The sequence below is a fragment of the Lagopus leucura genome, unplaced genomic scaffold (assembly GCF_019238085.1).
Source record: "Lagopus leucura isolate 7727_CA_CO unplaced genomic scaffold, USGS_WTPT01 210-8_obj-0_obj, whole genome shotgun sequence".
Lineage (NCBI taxonomy): Eukaryota > Metazoa > Chordata > Aves > Galliformes > Phasianidae > Lagopus > Lagopus leucura.
The window spans coordinates 1-21742 of record NW_024968372.1 but is presented as its reverse complement, the minus strand read 5'-3'; the positions used below and the strand labels follow the sequence as shown (position 1 = coordinate 21742).

The 21742-nt window shown below is 43.4% G+C and overlaps 1 protein-coding gene across 1 annotated transcript; it reads right to left on the bottom strand.

The window, feature by feature from the left end:
* Window positions 1-850: 850 nt before the first annotated feature.
* On the bottom strand, window positions 851-21380 carry LOC122193625 (C2 domain-containing protein 3-like; the record flags this gene model as incomplete). The annotated part of the gene is made up of 16 exons (XM_042894487.1): window positions 21367-21380; window positions 20169-20297; window positions 18924-19068; window positions 18431-18591; window positions 17100-17315; window positions 16005-16117; window positions 14299-14417; window positions 13253-13375; window positions 10044-10505; window positions 9537-9688; window positions 7818-8061; window positions 7235-7418; window positions 5876-6056; window positions 3697-3869; window positions 2341-2461; window positions 851-1119 (listed from the first exon to the last, which is right to left on the bottom strand). Coding segments are annotated over exons 1-16 (2806 nt in total), but the record flags the coding sequence as incomplete, so codon positions are not given.
* Between the last annotated feature and the right edge of the window lie 362 nt (window positions 21381-21742).

Genomic DNA, 21742 nt, shown 5'->3' with positions numbered 1-21742 from the left:
ACCTGCACACAGCAGGGCTTGGAGCTGGATGAGCGCTGTGCTCCTTTACAACCCAGGCCATTCTGTCATTCTGTGATTAATCATTACAGGCAGCTGGTTCATTACTACTCAGTTACTCTAACAATATGCCACTCCTGACTTTCATAGAATCATAGAATGATAGAATGGCCTGGATTGAAAAGGACACAAGGACCATCTAGTTCCAACCCCCTGCTGTGTGCAGGGTCGCTTCTGCGGGAGTGAAAAACAATGTCATCTCCAGCTAAATTGTGTTTATAAAACCATTCTCAATATCATGCTGTAAAAGAATTTTGTGCATCTGCCATAGAATCATTTGGGAATTTTAATGTATCATTTTTCTGAACCTCCGTTACCTCATTCATAAAGCAAAGGCAATGAGGCATACAAATACAAGGGCAGGGTGCTCCAAGAATCACAGAATGGCTTGGGGTTGGAAGGGACCTCAAGGATCACCAAGCTCCAACACTCTGTATAAATGCCTGGGATCCCTCCAGCCCGAGTACAAAACCTTGCACTTTGCTGTGTTGAACCCCATTGGATTCACTCAGGCCCACCTTTCAAGTCTTCTGAGGTCAAGGAAGAGTCAAGCAGTATTACTGTTAATTAATTACCTTTAAAATTAAAAGGTTATCTTGACAACCTGGAGTCTTGGAAATCCCAACACTTCGCCTGAGGCGAAAAGCGCCTCTCAAAGCCATCTCTGATGACAGTTTAAGTGATTACATCTATGAACAACTGCACAGAATAGTTTGTCTTCTACAACGAAAATTAAGGGGACCAGATCATTATGCAAATGCATTTGGGCATTATAATCACTCGTTCTCTTTACCTGACTTGACGTTCTGATGGTAGACAGAGAAAGTGATGTTGGCAGACTGCAGGAGCTCCCCCAGACAAGAGGCTTCTCCGCTGCTTTTCTGAACAATGAGGTTACAAGGGATCTCCACGTGGTGCTCAAACTCTGGGCAGAAGCTGCGAGCCACAGCTCGTGTGCTGTGCCTCTCTGTCTCAGGTAGGAAGGAGAGGTGCACAGAAACGTAAGCATTAACTCCAACACCTGCATAGTACCGCACCGAAGGGTTCTTTTCTGCCACAGCTCTTCATTTGGTATGCAAAAGAAAACAATTAAGGAAATGAATACAAAGCACGAGAAATAACAGCAACCAGAGCGACTAGAAGAGACATTTCCTATCTGTGTGGCAAAAAGATGGGACAAAACAGTGAATGTTTTAAGTTAAAACTGATGTGGGCTCTGGCTGAAGATTATTTTCATCACTTTCACATCTGAACGCAGTGGGAAGACATGAAATGGTGACAGTAACTATCACAAGGCCCAGCACCTGGCTGCTGTGCTCTTATCGCCAGGATCTGAGACGAAAGCTATTAAGAAAGTACTGAGCTCCTTCAAAAAGATCCCATACCATAGGAAAAAGCTGCAAGATAACTTCTCAGAGAACATACTGCAGAAGGAAGCAAGTGGTCAAGCCAAATTATTTTTACCCACTAGACTTGCCAAGGAAAAGGTGATGAAATTAGCAGATAGAGTTCTTAATGAGTACAGCAGACACAGGTAGCATTCAGGTCATACACTTCAAGAATGAAAAATCTGAGGTCATTTGACTTCCTGAACTTTTCCAAGCACTGCATGGGAGTGATATTCATTGTATGGAGTCTACTTGAATGAGCATGAGAACAGCTCAGCAGGCAGTATGCTAAAACAACAGCACTCATCTATCTCCTCCCATATGCAGTTCTCAAGAGTTACATTCAGGTTATACCATGCATTAAAGCGACAGCATTCCGTTGGAAAGGGATGTGTCATTTTAATTTACCCATGTTTCTTCATGGAAATTCAAGAAAACAAATCTCAGTTAGCTTTCAAGTAGCATGGTAGCACTAAGATCCACTGCCCACATGGGTACCAGCCTTCAGTGTAGGAAAACGTGGGAGGAGATAATACTGGAAAGAAGACTAAGGAGTCAACAGCTATGGCTACAGCTTTGCTAGCTGTAAGAACATGTATGATGTCTCTGCTAGTGCATCACAAGTCTAAACTACTTCATTCCCTGCTCTTACTGTCTTGAGCTTTCTGTAGAATGAATACTGTAACATCGTACTGCAGTTTCAGGGACAAAAAAATAACCACAGGTCTTCTTCACAAAAGTATTTTCACTTTGGATCAGAGCCCAGTGTGAATCTCGGTTGCTGCCGATGGGAAGTTGGCCAGTTACTGTTTGTTTCTGATTTGATATTTCAGCCTGCTGCCTCTAGGTAAAGTGGTTTTAAGAGACAGATCTTCCTTTCAGAACGAAGCTTTACCTGGCTGCTGCTTGCAAACCAGCTGCCCTGTGTATTTGTACAGAAAGAGAAACAGTTTGAGCAGTTCTTCCTGCTGTCGTTTTCACAGAACGTTGGTATCTCACACTCACATCAAGCAAGCCTGCATTAAATGAGAGAAAGAAAGCAAAGAAATGGTCAGCTTTTTAAATAGCTGCATCCAATACAACCAACACTTAGCTTCAAATCTTAATACAAGACTTATTCTATTAATGAAATAAAATAGGAAAAAAAAACATAGGAAAAACAAGAGATGCTTGGCAGGGAATTAAAGCTTGTTCAGACTGACTGTGCCAGGTGCTCTGCTTCAGATAGAAACTCTGGCCTGATGCAGGAGGCACAGAAGGAAATGTTAAGGAGTGCATCCTGCAACCTGACCGCCTGGCAATCTGGTCAGGTGTTCTTAATGGCCCTTCTCAGGGTCAGATTGATGACACAGCTTTGAGTTAAGCATGCCCTCATGCGTGCATTTATTGTAAGAGGTTTTAAATAATCCACTGCAGTATTTCAACACATCTTTTTTATAGCACTGCAGTGACAAAAGCTTCCATGACATTTTCTGCTGCATGTGGACAATCTATTCTGAAATAACTGAAGCATACTGAACCTCTTCCCCAGCCTTCTTATGGGCACTTTTTCCAAGAAGCTGACTTTTGTATCTACACTTAATGCTAAGCCTCTGTGATGAGAAGTTGTACAGATTTCCTTAGTGAAGTTCCCAGAGCTGATGTTTGTATTATTTGAAAGAGCAATCACAGAACAAAGAGATGTTTCTGCTTCTATCAAGGGGAAATGGTTTCGAACTAAAAGAGTGGAGATTTAGATTGGATAATTAAAAAAGTTGTTGATGAGAAGGGCAGTGAAGCACTGGGCACAGGTTACCCAGGGAGGTGATGGATCTGGAGACAGCCAAGGTCAGGGGATGGGCTGTGAGCACTGATGGAGCTGTGGTGCCCCTGTTCACTGCGGGGAGTGGGACCAGGTGGCCTCTAAGGGTCCCTTCCAACTCCAACCATTCTGTGATATCACACATCATACACAGCCCTTCTTCAGACCTCCCACCCATCACCTTACATGAGAAGCCTGACTACAGTCCTTAATTTATTGGACAACTGAGCAGTTCCCAATACAGGGAGGGCTATTTAAAACTTCTTAGAGTTTGAGGTTGCTCATGTTTCTCGTTGATTCTTCACTAGGTGTGGTGACAGGGACAGCTGGGAGGAAAAACACTCCCCGTATCAGTTGGCAACACAAAGACTTACTTTTAATTTACCTTAGCAGTGAATGCACAGACTTCCACCTTTATACACAAAGTGAAAAACCACAAGACTTCTTTACCTGAAGACCGCAGATGAAATTCTTCTGAGGAATCAGTCCTGGGCAGCAATGGAAGATTAAAAGTCTGTATTCCTATTTCTTCACGATGCTGCATCGTTATCATGGCACACAGCCGTGACAAAGGCAAGGTCCCTTTGGCAACCATCTGGTCTCTGACATTTGGGTAATAATACCTGGGAAGACACAAAGAAGCATTGCCAGTCATATCATGGATATGATTTGAATATCATTTGGATGATGACAAAACAATCATCATTTTTGTTCTCAAAATGCATGCAAGCCAATTTTAATTTGCATGTCTTCAGACCACAGCTGTCAGTCTCCTGATAGCTAGGGGGAAAACTCAGCTAAGTGCTCAGGGTAGACTGAGCACATAGGTAACACTACCTATGTACATTTGCAGTAATCATAGCAAGGCAGCTATCAAAAAGTATTAAAAATTGACATCCCAAAGGAAAACAAGAGAAGGATCTGGCACCAAATACTCCCCATTCTCAATTTCTGTTAATAAATAAGAATGCTACTTAACAACTGTTTACGAAGGTGGATGGTGACAGGACAAGGGGAATGGCTTGAAAGTGAGACAGGGGAGGTTTGGGTTGGATGCGAGGAGGAAGTTTTGGGGCCAGAGGGTGGTGAGGCAGTGGCACAGGTTGCCCAAGGAGGCTGTGGATGCCCCATCCATCCCTGCAGGCATTCAAGGCCAGGCTGGATGTGGCTCTGGGCAGCCTGGGCTGCTGGTTGGCGACCTGCACACAGCAGGGCTTGGAGCTGGATGAGCGCTGTGCTCCTTTGCAACCCAGGCCATTCTATCATCCCATGATTCTACTTGCAGAACAGATCAGTTGCACCAGTTTCTGAGTGTATAAAATGACTCTAGAGAGTTTCTAATTGTGCTGCTCTGTTTCACTTAGAGCCAGTTCTAACATCATATCTAATGAACAACAAACAGACCAGAGAAAGGCATCTGCTGTAGCAGTGACCGAGTGATGTGGTAGTGGCATAGAGCTGCATTTTCTTTTACACTTTTTGCATCAGGGATAGACCCTGAACGTGTAACCCCAGCAGGTTGGATAGGAGGAAAAATCTCTTCTCTGAAAGTGGTCAGGCACCATCATGGGCTGCCCTGGGAGGTGGTGAGTCAGCAGACCTGGAGGTGTCTGTTCAAAAACTGTGGAGCTGTGGCACTTGGGAATGGTTTGACATTTGGACTGGATACTCTCAGTGGTTTTCTCCAACCTTTCTGACACCTTGCAGAATCACATCTGTTGGCTTCTGCTATTATTATCAAGCATAGCCAACGTGGGTTCACCAAGGGAAAGTCCTGCCTGAGTGATAGGATCTTCTAAGATAAGGTCACCTGCTTGGAGAGTGAAGGAATGGCAGTGGATGTAATCTTTCTGGGTTCTGCAAGGCCTTGGATACTGTCCCTCATGGCATCCTTCTGGACAAGTTGTCCAGCTGGGAGAAAAACAGATTTATGCTATGCTAGGTGACAAACTGGTCACTGGTAATTTTAGCTGCTCTGTTCATTACCAATTTTAATGTGAACACACCCAGCACATAACAATTCTCATAGGAACTTGTGAATTTTTAATAGCTGAGCTTGTTTACTACAGAAAGAACAGAGGACAGTTCTTACAATTGTGCTTTTCTAAAGCTGCCTGTCTTCATGTTCTCTACTTTCCATCACTAGTAATTAGCTGCCAAAAAAAATTGATTTGAGCTTTGCTTAAATGAGAATCTCATCTTAATCTATACCACAAAGCATTTTACAGTATAGTCTCTTGAAGACATTGACTACAGACCAAAACAACAAAATCATGCTTGCTATTAAAACTTAGATGTGCTGAGCATTTAAACAGCTTTTAGATCACTATGTTGGTAACAACATGTAAGAAAGCCAAGTAGCTTGTCCTGTGTTAACCCTTCCTCACGTGTGCTTGCTAATAAAGTTGTAAGAAAAGATGTAAGATAAGAATGTAATCAATATTTTTGGGAGGAAAAGGTCCAAATGTCTTAACCAACATTAAATGCATGTCTGCATCACCTAATGCTGATAAGTTCACTCATTTTTCACTCCCTACCTAATAACTATTCCATAGCCAGAGATTCTTCAATATCAGATGTGCCTCTGTGTTGTTCTGACATCTCATAAGAATATGATGTTAATCTGTACCTGCACCAGACTTCAAACTGGATTCCTTCTCCAATTGCTCCTGGTGCCATAAATGCACTGACCAGAAGCCTCTGAACTGGGACATCAGCTGGAACCAACAGAGAATGATGATGCTCATCATTAAAGACAGGATCAGGAACACATAAAGTGGTTGCTGTCCGAAAAGGCTTCAACTCGATGCCTACAAGTCAAACAGAAGTTGGTTGAACAGTCACTGCTGAATTCAAATCCAAGCCAATTAATTCCAAGAGGTAGAAAACATTGACACACTGAACTTTAAACATCTGAACTGATTTTGAACAAGTTAACCTGGAATCAGAAGCACTGGAAGACTCGTGGAGGGACAGGAAAGCAGTGCTGGGTTGGAAGCAATACAGCCATACGCGTGCAGTGCCACACCTGTGCTAAAATGCCAGGCCAAAGTGAGAGCAAAGCTGCTGGGTTCATCTGGCACTATGGGAACTCCCAAACTTTGGCTGGTGGAAGCTCAGAAAGCCTCTGTGCAGACCACACCATTTGCTATAGAAACACTCCTGTGCTTCGGTTGCCTGTATTAGCAGGCTTCAGCCTTGTGCTCTCTGCAGCCCTTCAAGAGGCAGAACCAGCAGACAGTAAGTTAAAACCTCCTGGGCAAGGCTTGCGCTTCTGAATTTCACTTCACAAATCCTTTACAAGCAATTCACACAATCCCACGAGCCACAGGCTGAAAACTACATGTGTCTGGAAGCTGAAATAGTCCACAGCACTTGCTATGGGACGACATCACTGTCATTTCCTCACAGGAAACAGGTATCAGTGATTGAAAGTACATGAAGTCAAGACTAAGTCCTTTTCTACATTTGAAATGGTTCAAAATACTCCTTCCTTCTGCTAATGATTTAAAACAGGTGGTTTCTCAAAAGGCACAGAAAGCCTTTGGTGAAGTTAACCCTGGAATCTTAGTGTTTCATAGAATCACAGAATGACAGCATGGCCTGGGTTGCAAAGGAGCACAATGCTCATCCAGCTCCAAGCCCTGCTGTGTGCAGGGAGGCCAACCAGCAGCCCAGGCTCCCCAGAGCCACATCCAACCTGGCCTTGAATGCCTGCAGGGATATTTCCTGCAAATTTGTTCCTGTATGTTTGCAAGGTCAGTCTGTGAACTCTTCAGTGCTCTTCAACAGAAATGCACTGCGTGAATACACTCAGAAAGAGGAATCTTTTTTTGCTGCACACTTTGCCATCTACCTCAGCTGAGGCAGGCTTTTAAGCTACTGACCTGGCCCAAGGACTGGAGGTCCTTTTCGTATGCTGAGCTCTGAGGAAATACTTAACTTATGGCAGTGCTCTAAACAAGCAGATATCACAAAACAAACCTACCATCCGTGTGCAGTTCTGCTCCTGGCAATGCACCAGAGCCAGCCTCTTGCACTGGGAAATAGTACTGAACGTAGCAGTCAGCCTCTCCCCACACTGTGGACTGCAGGGGAGTGAGTCCTTTCACACTCTCCACATGAATCTCAAAGACATGCTCCATCAGTTCTTCCCCTTCTCTCTCCAACTGCTAATAAAGCAGAAGAAAATGCACATGGAAAGGCAGTCTGTATAGGAAACAGCATGCAAGAAGACTGGCAAGAAGAGCTTCTAATGAGCCCAAAATGAGGGGCTCAGAACCACTGGGGTACTGTGAAAATTAACATTTCCTGTAATATTTCCTTTACTACACTTGTCACATAAATAGAAGCAGTGGATGTATAGGAAAGTAAGAAAGGGAATAATGTCAAGACTGCTGAGAGAAAGCAGACAAAGGAGTACAACACCATCATTTTGTACAGAACACCATCATCTATAACAAAACTGCCTACAAAGAGATTAAGGGATCACCAGGTCTGTTAATAAACACAGAGGTAAAATTCTTTCCATCTGTCCCTAACAGCAAGAATGGGAATTTAGTGAACAATACCATTGTCAGCTTTGTAGGAGGGGGGTCCAGGAAGTGAGCAGGGCGCTGGGTGATGGGAGGCTCCATTCCTTCTTCATTCTTCAGCCTTTGCAGTGCCACGATCTGATCAGCTGAGCCCATGGCCAGAATGACCCTCAGGCTTCCACATTTACTGCCAGTGAAGACGTCTATCACAGGCATGTAGCTGTCCACAGCAACCACTGGATACTGAGCCTGAAGCAGCAGGTGGGAAACCCTTGGGTCTCTAGAGTAGATGAAAAGGAAAAAACAAAGCCCTATCATGAGAATGAGCCACATGAATACATGGGAATATAGGGGGAATGGCTTTAAAGTGAGACAGGGGAGGTTTAGGTTGGATATGAGAAGGAAGTTTTTGAGCCAGAGGGTGGTGAGGCAGTGGCACAGGTTGCCCAAGGAGGCTGTGGATGCCCCATCCATCCCTGCAGGCATTCAAGGCCAGGCTGGATGTGGCTCTGGGCAGCCTGGGCTGCTGGTTGGCGACCTGCACACAGCAGGGCTTGGAGCTGGATAAGCGCTGTGCTGCTTTGCAACCCAGGCCATGCTATCATTCTATGATACAATTCTATGAATAGGAGCTGCATCACATGCATTTCATTTTAAATGGAACATTCAGTGCAGTTAGAAACCCATTTGTCTCCCCATTTCTCCAAAATTTGGCTCAATCACGTCAGCCTTTATAAAGCCCAGCTCTGAGTTCTGCTGACTGGAAAAAGGCTATTTTCAGCAGCAAGAAAGTACAGCTCTAAAAAAAATGAAGTGCCCGTGGTGATAAACCAGCCTGGAGATCTGTGAGCAAGGTGATGAATGGGAACAAGGCTCCTGTTAACATCACTGTAACTACGTACCGTTTTTTATGAAGCAGTTGTTTGTCCTTACTGATGGACTTGGGCAGGAATACAGGAAGGGAAAGTGACTCTCCCCCCAAAAAAGCAAAGTCTTTAATAGTGCAGTGAAGATATACACAAGCAAACCAGTAGCTTAATGAAAAGAAACAAACCAGCCACCAGCAAACAGTACACTAATAAGTGACAACGTAGCAGCAAGTCAGTTCCAGCACCAGCTGATTTCCTCCTATCATTAGTTTGACCATAACAAAAGAAACCAATCCTTTTCATGAGAAAGAGTTTTTTTCTGTCCAATATTTTTATTAATTTGAATTATTTTAAGCAAGTATTTGACTGATCAAGAAGCCAAAACAGCAAACCAAAAGGAACAAAGAGCTCTGCAGGGAACTATTAGATAAAATGACAATTACCATTTGAAGTAGATGGGCTTTTGATACCACAAGCATTACCTTGTGCTGTGCAAACTGACAACATCCCTAGCAATGGGAGCTATGCAGAGTAAAATTAAGACCGAAACTCAGTCAGGCACAACCTTGGAAAATCACCAATGGAACCACTTCAAACTCTCTCAGTTTTACTCTTCCATAGTAGCACAGGATGGTTCCTGGATTTCCTGGATCCAAGCACAATGCAGCATGGTGTTTATCTCTCTGTCTACTTGTATCTCTGTACCAGGACACTGTGACTTACTCCAATATCACTCAGTGAAGTGCCAGATGAAGCTTGAGCAGGACAAAAATGCCCATTGCTGTTGATTATTATTAAGGACTCTCCCACAACTCATCAGATGCCATCTTTGAATACCAACTACAACTTCTCCCAACCCAAGAAAATGTGGAGCAAAGATACTTACTTGAATGAGATGTAAAACTGATGCAGAGGCAGTTTCACCAATCCCAGCAGTCTGTCACTACCAGGGTTTCCCACCTTGTTCCATGCCTCAATAACCATGACGTTGTTCTTCAGTCGCTCCAAGTGTTTGGAAGTCAGGGAAAAAGGCATCACCTGCAGAGTTTCATATGGGATCAGGACACAGAACACACTGAAAGCTATTTGCTAAGCACTGAGCATTCTAGTGACCCTATGTTATGGCACAAAACTGTGTTCTTCAGTCAACTTCCAGTCATAAACCTCAACTTTCTTTGGAAAAAAAAAGAGAGAGAGAGAGGAAAAAAACCAAAGGGGAATGAGAAACTGCATCTCATACTGTGCCATACAGCCAAACAATACTGGAAGTAGTTTAAGTGCAATGGGCAGGGCCAGGCAGAGAAGTCCCTAGGTGGGTAAGGACAACTAACCTTCAAAAGGTTTGTCACTGTGCACATTTCAACCAGTTTGACACAGAAAAGAGGGGACTTGCCTGAGAAAAATTAAAGGTAGGCTGCGTTGTACCCCATACGACTGCAGATCTTGTTGCCTCCTCCATGTTGAGCAGCTTGCAGTTCAAATACACATTACAAGAAGTGTGGAGTCCGCTGTTTTCAGCAATAAAATCCTTCCCATCTGGCACCATCAGCAGCACATGCAGTAATAACCCATAATCTTCAGCTGCAGGCAATCGTGTCACCAGATTACGGGCCACAGGGGTTGCAACAGACCACGGTGGCTGCACATTTGTGCAGGCTGCTCCTGTCTTGTCTGAGTCCATGTTGTTGCTTAATTTCAAGCAGCTTTCTGCATTCACACGGTCCCTGTTGGGCTCCCAAAGTTCCATCCGAGGACTTCTTATGGCATGAGGTGGGATTTGCTGCTGCACAGCCACCGAGCACCTGGCAGTGGTGCAGGTGAAGTCCTTGCTGTCAGCTGCAAGCTCTACTGATAACTGCATTGAACAAAGCAAAGAGCAGATGGGAAGATGTGTCCCATATCAAGACAACAGACAGCAAGGTGAACTTGGGAACAATGCATTGCCTGTTTTGTTTAAAACTGTGTTGGATTATCACCCAGGGTGCTTACCTTTAGGCACGAGCTGTGACTGCAAAATGAACTGCACCAAGTAGTAACCCATGTATGCTTAGCCAAGGTGAAAAGCTCTTTGAGCAAGTATCTCATCTGTCACTGTCTTCACCTTGTACAACTACTGCTTGAGGAGAGCTATGCCAAAGGAAAAGTGTTTCTTTCTCAATGTTATCTTACATCTTTACATTCCCTGTTGGCTTTAGCTGTCCCTTAATCCTTGTCCTACTGTGGGCTTCTATTTCTTCTTTTCAATTGTGCTGCATTTGTCTTCACTTTTCCTGTTTTTATTTCTTTATTATTGTAATTATTATTAATTTATAAACACTCTGTCCTACATCTGAGTTACCTCTTTGTGTTGTCAAGATTTCAAACAGTCAGACAGGTATGGATGAAACCGTGTGTGAAATGACAAAAGAAACACCAGAACGTGGATTATAAGGACTGTCATGGATAAGACAGCAAGAAGAGTAAGAATAAATTGAATTCAGAACACAGGGCAGTATGACGAAGAAAGGACTTGAGCCATAAAATGCCCAGCTGAGGAAAGCAAAATAATCACTCAAGAATTTTGCCTAAGAATTAGGAGGAATGAGAGAAGGTACTGAGGCACAAGATCCCAAATAGTACCTACTGCTAAGTGGTGCAAAATGCACGTGATGAGGAGCTGAAAGCATCTGTCAGCAATAACCCAAGAAATGTGATGTGGATTCAGCAGCTGACAGCCCTTATCCCCCACGTCTGGCCAGAGTAGCTGGACACGTATCCTGCTGACAGGTAGGTATTACACTGAGTAAAATCCAAGAGATAGAGTGACCAGAATCAGTTTTCTTAAAAATAAAGGTCAGTGTTCCCTTCTGTAAGTCAGTGCACTGAATTCTGTTTCACTGGTTTCCTACAGTGTCTCCTTCCACTTTTCTTCCCCTATACCTAACCTTAGTGTGCTGTTTTGCTCTCTTCTGTGGCTTCTCTACTAACAGCTCAACTTCTATGGGGTCTCTGTCAATGTTAGGGGAATTGGAACTAGATGATCTTTAAGATCTCTTCCATCCCAAGCTATTCTGTGATTCTACAAGAGGGCCACTAAGTTTCATAGGTCCATATGACAGAGAACATCAGGCAAGTCCTGAAGTGTCAGAACCAATGCACACTCACATCCTTTGGGAATAATTCAGTTCTGAATGTAAAATGTCTAAATATTCTCTTCACCTTTCACTTCTTAACTTAGGGAGCTCTTTATCTTCAGAACTGGCAAACCTCTCAATTGTGCTGTGCAGAACTGTTACTCCTCAATCAGAAGCCAAACATGCTGATAGAATCTCTGGCTCAAGAAGGCAACTCCTGAAGACACAATCTGCTATCGATGGAAGAAACATCAGATCTGTCAGGAGAGATCTGAGATCACATCATGTGTGAAACCAAGGAACGCAGATCACAGAATCACAGAATTGTAGGGGTTGGAAGGGACCTCCAGAGCTCATCGAGTCCAACCCCCTGCCAAAGCAGTTCCCTACAGCAGGTCGCACAGGTCGGCATCCAGGCAGGTCTGGAACATCTCCAGAGCAGGAGACTCCACCACCTCCCTGGGCAGCCTGTTCCAGTGCTCCGTCACCTCACTGTAAAGAAGTTCTTGCACACATTGGTGCAGAACTTCCTATGCTGCAGTTCCCAGCCGTTTCCCCTTGTCCTGTCTCCACTCACCACTGAAAAGAGTCCGGCCTCGCCATTCTGCCCCCCACACCTCAGATACTGACAGACCTGGATCAGCTTCCCTCTCAGCCTTCTTTTCTCCATGCTGAACAGACCCAGCTCACTCAGCCTTTCCCCATAGCAGAGATGCTCCAGGCCCCTCACCATCTTGGTGGCCCTCCGCTGGACTCTTCCCAAGAGCTCCCTGTCTGTTTTGTACTGGGGAACCCAGAACTGGACGCAGGGCTCCAGATGAGGCCTCACCAGGGCAGAGCAGAGGGGCAGGATCACCTCCCTCGACCTGCTGGCCACGCTCTTTGCAATGCACCCCAGGATGCCATTGGCCCTCTTGGCCACAAGGGCACACTGCTGGCTCATGGCAACCTGTCATCCACCAGGACACCCAGGTCCCTTTCCACAGAGCTCCCCTCCAGCAGCTCATCCCCAACCTGTACTGGTGCATGCAATTATTCCTCCCCAGATGCAAGACTCTACACTTGCTTTTGTTAAACCTCATCCGGTTTTTTTTTGCCCAGCTCAGATCTGCTGCCTTCCTGCTCTCATACACCAAGGCTCCCAGCCCTGAATGTTCCACACAAAAAGCAAAGCAGTTTCTCTCTCCAAGCCCTTGGAGAGCCTTGGTGTAGGTTACTGACAGCTTACTGACATCTGTTTTATTCTGCAGGCAGAGGAGACTCACACAGTGAAATCCTTAAAGAAGGTTCTAAATATTTCTGTGGCAGCTTGAGGGAAAATAAAAATTAAAAAAAAAAAAAAAAAAAAAAGTTTCATGCTTTGTTTTCTTGTACCTTCATACCTGAGACTTGACAAATTAAAGGAGAAAATATACAAAAAAAGAATATCCAGCCAAAATAAGTAACAACAGGTGGTTTAGCACAAAGCCCATGTAATAAAAAAACATACCTTCAGGGGTCCAACTTGTATCTGATCTCCCTCTTTTTCTACAGGTATTTCACAGCTGAAAGTGAGGAGCTCTGACTGAATGACCTTGCACAGCTGAAGCACTGCTGAGCCAATGGCCACTGGCTGAGGGTAAACAAGAACATATTTTGTAAGATTTCTGTGAAGGTTAAATAGCTGCAGGCATGCTGTCAAGAAAAAGCCTCCTGAAAGAGCTGGGAAATGATGGTCAGCCACTCACCCTGCCCACTCATACACCATCAGCTGCACTAGCAGAGATTTGTAGGAAAGCTTCCCTTGCTTCCTGTTTCAGGTGTCACTTGGATAAACACAAAAATTAACATCCCAAATCCCCATGACTGGGAGAGATTTCCATTCTTGAAGACACAATTTATGAATCCATTAAAAGAAAAGCTCCTTTTTGAACAGAAGGGCGTTGTTTAAAACAAAACACAGGCCGAGTAAATATCTCTAGCTGCCTTTCAGTGCTTGTAGATGATTATGCAGATACAGCTCCTTCCATCCACTCGCTCCAAGTAAAGATTTTTTCCCTCTAAATGCACAAGTTGTGCCATTATTCCCCTCACCCTGGTCATGATATCACCTGCATCCACACTTCCTCACTCTATGTATCTAAACAAGCTCTGCTCTCACTGGAGACAAATGCTTGCAATTGATTCAGCATGCTTAAACAGCAAGAGCTCAGTTTTAAAGACGAGGGAAGGACACTTTGTTTCATTTTGCTTGCCAGTCTTGAGCTCAGAAAATGATTTAGCTGGGTGACAAGATTGAACAGCAACCACTTCATCTTACAGAATCCACACCTAGTGTTGATTCCTTTCATAATGTCTGGCAGTGGTTGTTAAGAAGTGGCTCAGTCAAGCCACAATAGTTTGTTTTGTCTCTGAAGCTAAGAGGGCAGGAATGGGAAGGAAGTATTGCAGAAGACTTGGAGAAGACACTACTGAGTGTGTAAGCATTTGAAAGGAATCGAATTGCCAAGGCTTTCTTTGCTTTTCAATACACAAAGCATAAACAACTACTAATACCTTTCTTTGTGTGCTTTTTCGCATGTAGATTTTAAAAGCAAGGTCAGAGCTCCACCAGTGCTCTATCATGGTTCCACCAAAACGGACAGGGAACACAAATCGCTGCTGGAATTTCACCACTGCAAGGAAGACAGAGACTTGTGAGCTCTTAGCTGGAGCTGAGCTACCTTTCAGACTTCTTCAGAAACAGAAATCTTCAGTCTCTGCAGAGTGCAGGGCAAATAGGGACACAGGAAATTCAGGAGAGGAAGGAGTGGCTGTTGAGGAAGGTGGACAAATGCACAGGGAACATCTCTGCACATCTGCCAGAACGAGCAGATTAAGCAAGGCTGGCAGCTGAAAGGGAAGGGCTGCTAGAATCTCTCAACATTTCTACCTATTAATTCATGCTGCAAGAGTGTGAATAATTAACTTGGTTTTTCTCTCACAGGAGCAACAAAAATTCAGAACTAATCGAATATTAATAGACTTTCATGTGGAGATAATCACACCTCTGATATACACATGAACATCTAATTTTGCTTTACTTGTTAACATCAAGCCAAAAGTAAACTGCTGTTCATCTTCGAAGGCCAGAAAACAGCAGGAGTGCAGCATGACAAAATTAATACTATAATAGCATGTAAAGGCTACAGATATGTCAATGTTGTCTTGTCTTGGAGAGGGTCAAAAGCTGAGCTGCAAGAACGGGTTCAGGAGAAAAGCATCTGCAAGAAAAGACTGCATGGTGTTCAGTTTGGAAAAGAACAAGTACAGTAGCAGAGCTGAGGTAGCAAGCTGCCCTTGCTCACCATAGATAAAATAAGGAGCCTTGTGATGACAAAAATTCAGGTGGGCCATAAGGAAAATTTACTGACAGGAAGGTCAGCACTTTCATAGCCTGCCCAGGGAGGCTAAGGAACCCCTCTTATTGGGAATCTTTAATAAATGAGATAAGCAGCTCTCAGGGAAGACAACTGCACAGTGGATTGACTGCGTGGTTTCTTCAAATTATTTCCAACCTCATCAATTTTTCTAAGTTCCAGAGAACTGCAGTCTAAGGACACAAGGCAAAGCGTGGGGAGCTGTGTTATCCTTGTGTTACAAAGAGCCAAGGTTCAGATGCTCTGTCTCTACACAGATGGAGAATTCCCAAGAGAACACAATGAATATGACCCAGAAAGAGCCAAAGCCAATGAATGGGAAAGTCAACTGAACACGACCCTGGAATTCCAGTTTCTGGGAAGACAAGGGATAGAAGATCTCACCCATGCACCACTCCTTGCTCATTGAGGGCAAAAAACATAACCTAAATTGATCTCAGAGACACCAAGAGTGGCAATTCTCAGTAAAGAGATGAAGGTCTGCTGATTTGAGCATAGAACTTGCCAGGATCTCTCGGACCCAGGAGACTCTCTGAGCTCTTGCACGTTTCAGCATCTGGAAAAGGCAGCTATTCATTTGAGATAGAAGTGCCTGATATTTCTAGAAGCATTTCTTCATCTTGAATATTGCAGAAAGAATACTGATTTTATGTTTTACGGTTTCCTCTTCCCAGAGAGGAGAGTTCCATTGCCCACAGTGCACCAACTCTCTAGAGGTGCCACTAATTGGAATATAAAATTGAAGCATTTTTCAGGCAGCAAACAAATAGGTGAGAAAACATTTGCTAAGAGATGAAGCAGTTGACAACACCAAACAGAAGAGGGGACAAATAATGATCTTACCTCCGTCTGTGATTTTACTTGAAGCTATTCGAGTTAATTCTGTCCTTAAGGAGACTTGGCCTTTCTCATTCTTGGAGGCTCCCACAGGAAAGCTGTACTCCACAAAGAAGGTACTGTGAGCAAACAAAGCACACAATGAATTCATGATCACAGTCCACCAAAGTGGATGCTAATGCACACAGCAAAACCAAACAAAGCAGACGAGCTTCAAATCCACAATTTATCAAGTTGCTCTGTTTTAAAAGAGTAAATCACAGAATCCTTAGAGCTGGAGGGAACCTTGAAAGGTCTTCTAGTCCAAGCCCCCTGTACTGCACAAGGATATGCCCTGCTAGATCAGGTTGCTCAGAAGGTTCAAGTTCTGCTCTAATAAAACACCTTTTGCTTTCAGAGTTCAGCCGTGCACAAAGCACACTGCCCCAAAATGCTGGAAAAAATCCAGCCTGAAGTGAGACCAAACCAGGACAGATTATTCACACCTCTAAATCTATAGTATGCAATTTGCCAGGATGACCAGAGAAACAGGAAGACCTCAAAAGCCTGAAAAGCTTGGGTAAGCCTGGCTGTACAACAGAGCTCAGCAAAATCTACTTCCAAGGCACAGATAACAAGCCTTTAATGAGGGCTAATAAGGTTTGTGAAGGGCTTCAAGAATATACCCTACAAGGATTAACTAAAGGAAATGGGGCTGTTTAGTCTGAAGAAGGCTGAGAGGAGACCTTATTGCTCTCTTGCAACACCTGAAAGATGATTGCAGCAGAGCAGGGTTGGTCTCTTCTCACTGGTGACAGGATGAAGGGAGATGGCCTCAAGATGTGCCAGGGGAGGTTTAGGTTGGATATCAGGAAACACTTCTTCACAGAAAGGGTTGTTAAGCACTGGAATGGGCTCCCCTGGGAGGTGTTTGAGTCACCATCCCTGGATGTGTTTAAAAACCCTTTGGATGTGGTGCTCAGGGATGTAGAGAGTAGAGAGCTGTCAGTTAGGGTGGGATGGCTGCGTTGAGGTTGGACTCAATGACCTTTAAGGTCATTTCCAACCTCAGCAATTCTATGATTCTATGGTAACACTTCAGTGAGAAACAATTCACCTTACCACTTATTAACTGAAGCAGGCCTGGGAGGCTTCCCCATTAAACCTTTCTTTCTTGGTGTAGTCTGGATGCTCTCAAGAGAGATTCTCAGGCTCTCAATGATGACTCTGGCCAGGTGTATTCTCCCCAGCAAAGCCAACCTGTCAACACTCAAGGCTGTGACATGAGCTTCTTCTGTGTCAACATCTGGAGGAGCAAACTGTCTGGTAGAAGAGGAGCTGCAGAGATAAAACTGAGAATCAAACACTCTTAACACAACTGTGTGAAGGTAAAAACTGCAGCTTGGTGGGACATTACATGACTCACAGTCCATGAAAATGCACATTTTTAACATACATTTCACAATTAATTTGGTGGTCTCTGGAACAGGAATCATACCACACACGGTATCTAGGGTACTACTTAAACCAAACACCACAAATGAGCATGTTCCATGCTGCTGGAGCTTTGACAAATGCTTACACAGTTGAACCCTTCAAAAGGAACAGGTTTATTTCATGTGACACCCAGACAGGGCAGAAGAAACTGCCTGGTTCTGTCACTGCTGCAGAGGAACAGAAGACTGATCTAAAATCTCACTTGCACCTTGTTTCTCAGACTTGATTTGTCCATGGTTTTGTGCTGGTACCTCTGGAAGTACAAACTTTACTTCTAGGTAAAAAAATACAAGTATTTGGAAGAAAAAAAATCATAAATAATGAAATAGTGGTGAATTAGGAAAAAAATATCCAGCCTTCATACTGCTGGTACTGAATCCTGATGACCAGATTTTTGAGGGACACACAACTGAGAAACTTCTAATTCACTCTTGCTTACTGTAATTTCTTGGTTATCTGCTAGAATTGAGAATCCCTTACATGTGTGCCTGTGAATTAGCAAAAAAAGAACCTTACACTGCTGGCTTTGTAAAATAGAATGTTTATTTCCTTGTTTAAAGAAAATGTGTGATAATATGCAATCTGAGTAATACACCCAGCATTAAAAAGACATCACTTCAAATCTTCTCAGTTCCTCACCTGAACTACTGGAAAGTCAAAGAATTAGAAAAAAATAACTGGATATTCTGGGCCTTCATTGGTTCTGATATGGGGAAAACACAAACACAAAACCAAAATAAAATGTAGTTTAGAGCAGGTCAGAACTGAAGAAATTTACATCCTACAGATATAGCAGAGAACACTGAGCAGTGAAGCAGGCCCTGCTGATGTCAGCTCCATCCCTGTAAAGTGGATACATACTCAGTAAATTGTGTGACAGAGCACACAACAGAGCACTAAGAGCTGCTTACAGTAAGGAAGATGCTACTGAATGAGTTGCTGATGTAATTATTTACCTGGGTTTAATTTCTGTCACCTTCTGATCCTGATCTGAGGCAGTGGAATCCTTCTGTGCATTCGCAGCATCAGCTTTCTTCACAGTTTTTGTTTTGGTTCCTTTTTTGGAAGGCTTCACATCTTCATCACTGAGGAAATCACTTAAACTGGAATCTGACTTCTGAAACAGAGGTAATGCACATCAAGTAAGAAGTTTGCTGTCACCATCAAGATTTATAGAGGTCATGATAAACTAAGAAAAACCTTAGCTTGTGGATTGCTTAATGTGAAGTAATTCAATCCGTGTACAGAAATGGAATCTTCACAGACTCAAGGTTTCCAATCTGATGCTTGAATTTGTAGTCTTATTAATATTCCTTTCCTATTATTAATTTCAAGCACAGTTCTCACAAGTTTCTATAGGATACTTAATATTCATTAAGCCTTTAACCATTCTGAAATCTATAGCTTTTTTCTTTCACTTGAAGCACTTTCCTTCTGCTCTCCACTTACAGGTGTGGTGTAAAAAAGACTTTCAAGCAGACTCTGGTCATAGTGGGGATCATTGAGTTCACTGTCATACACCTCACTCCCAATAGAAAGAGAATCCAGAAGGGAACCTGGTCGATCCCAGAAATGCACAGGAGACAAATCAGCACTGTGGACACAAGAGAAAGAAACACGACTTTGTGTTGTGATGCCATTTCTGCAGTCAGTTTCATAGGAATTCTGACAACACTTCCTATTCTACACTGATTTTGTGCTACATTGTCTCTGCATGCAGCTCACACAGCAGGTGCCCACCTGACAGTCCTTGCACTGCACACTCCTGATTGGAACAGAGACAATGCAAGCACCAGTTACATTCTTGCTACTCTTCATAAAATGAGACAAAGATCAACTTAATATCTGGAGAACAATTAGAACTAACTGAACAGGTTCTCTTTTCACTTTACAGACTGCAAGCTCTTCACAGAAACAACGTATTTGTTTTATGTATATCTCAATATTTTAGGACACAACAGTTAACAGTATTACAACCATTATTGGATGCCCCATCCCTGCAGGCATTCAAGGCCAGGCTGGATGTGGCTCTGGGCAGCCTGGGCTGCTGGTTGGCGACCTGCACACAGCAGGGCTTGGAGCTGGATGAGCATTGAGCTCCTCTGCAACCCAGGCCATTCTGTGATTAAATAATTTCATCTTTTGAAATATTGGGGTCCAACTTTCTGATAATAATTTTAGGCCAAATGACTTGGAACCATGCAGGCTGTCCATATATTAGTTGTGCAAGCAGATGTATGAAGCACCTCCTGTCTGCACTAACTCTCATTATGCACAACTCAAGAAATGTGGAAAACATGAAAGATCAAAAAGCATTTTTCAGTATGAAGTGGGCAAATATTATTTACCCTTTCAACTCTTGGAAAGGGGAGATGGCAGCAGGACAAGGGGAAATGGTTTGGAGTTGAGGGAGGGCAGCTGGAGGTTGGATGTCAGGGGGAAGTTGTTTAGAGAGAGAGTGGTGAGGTGCTGGAACAGCTGCCCAGAGAGGCTGTGATGCCCCGTCCATCCCTGGAGGTGTTGGAGGCCAGGTTGGATGGGGCCCTGGGCAGCCTGGGCTGCTGTGAGATGGGGAGGTTGGTGGCCCTGCATTGGTGGGGGGTTGGAGCTTCGTGATCCTTGAGCTCCCTTCCAACCCATTCTGTGATTCTGTGACGAGGACAATATTTGCAGTGACACTCAGAAATCACTCACCTGCCCAACAGTAACTGTATTGCTCTCTCCTCAGAGTTGAGGTCTGATTGCTGACCTGTGACTTCAGATGTAATGAGACGGGGGTCCTCAAGAGCAGGCATAAAACTTGAGTTCAAGCCTTTTGGGCTCCTAAGCAATGGAAAAATAAAGGTATTAAGCTTTTCTGGCGTGCTGAAGATTTCAGTCACATAAAGGGTAAAAATGCAAGCTTATGTACAGCCTTCACTGCTTTGCAGCCTAACCTCCAGGTACACAGAACCTTTCTGCAGCCCTGCAGTCTGCTGCAAGACACACGGCTCATCCACACCTCTCATCCTTTGCAGAGTGGCAGGATGGCTCAATTGCTCAAACAAGAGAGAGGGCTTGAGAAGGTCAAATAAAGATGTTTATGAATGATGAGCAATGAGATCTTCCAGAAGAGTTCAAAAAATCATTTGTTTTGAAACAAATTGGAACGGTTTGGGCAATGGGATTCATCTCCCAACCAGTGAGTTCTTTAAGGCACAACGGATGTCAGCTCCTGTAACCTTTCTGATCAATTCATTCACCACACAGAAAGCACAGCTGCACATTTGTGCCTCGAAAGACTAAATGAGAACCAGCAATGATGTCTATTTGTTAATGGTCTTTTCCAGAACGACTTTTAATGCAGTGCCCAATCGAGGGAAGAAAAGGCAATGTGAAAAACACAAGAAAGTGGAGAGAAACACACTTGATGTTTTCATTTCTGCTGTATATTTTTACTTAAATAAACAAAATATTAACATAAAAAGTGTTTTGTTTTGTGCTGTTTTTAATGTGAACACAATATCACTGCAATTTACATATAAATGATTCTAATTGAATTAGAAAAAGCAACATTGAAGATCAAAGATGATGACTACATTTTATGGTTTATACTGGAACAAAAAGCAATTCTTCACCTCATTGCAATAACAAGAACTTCAAGTTCCCCTTGCAAAAATGTGCATTAGTCTTCCTACTTCCAAATCCCACTTTCACTGAATGGAGAAAATGTATTAATTCTACAACAAAATGAGATATTGGAGCTGGAAGCAGCTCATTTTTACCAACCTGCCAGTGAAAATCAGAAAGAAAACCATAATGATCACTAATTTTGAGAACATAGTTATAGACACAAGTTTTTCTTGTACTTTGTCAGCAAGGGATGCAAACTAGAATATGCAGAAGTACTCACCTTATGTCACTCATTACTTATTTTGCTTTGAAAAGCTTTTATCTGGGATCAAGTCACATCAGCCTGCCATGCCCCTTCTACACCCTACCAAAATTTGATATTTTGCTATCAAATAGTTCTGTACTACGCACAAAAATAGCTCTGAACAGAATTAGAATTGGTCATTTAAATCAAAGATCAGATCAATTCACAAAATGAAGGCCGTTATCACATCTATTTCCCATTTGACTGAAAATCCTATAATACACCAAATGAATCTCAGTATTGCAAGTTTTCCTGATAAGGCCTCAAAATCATGGAGCCATAGAATGGCCTGGGTTGGAAGGGACCTCAAGGATCACGAAGCTCCAACCCCCCACCAATGCAGGGCCACCAA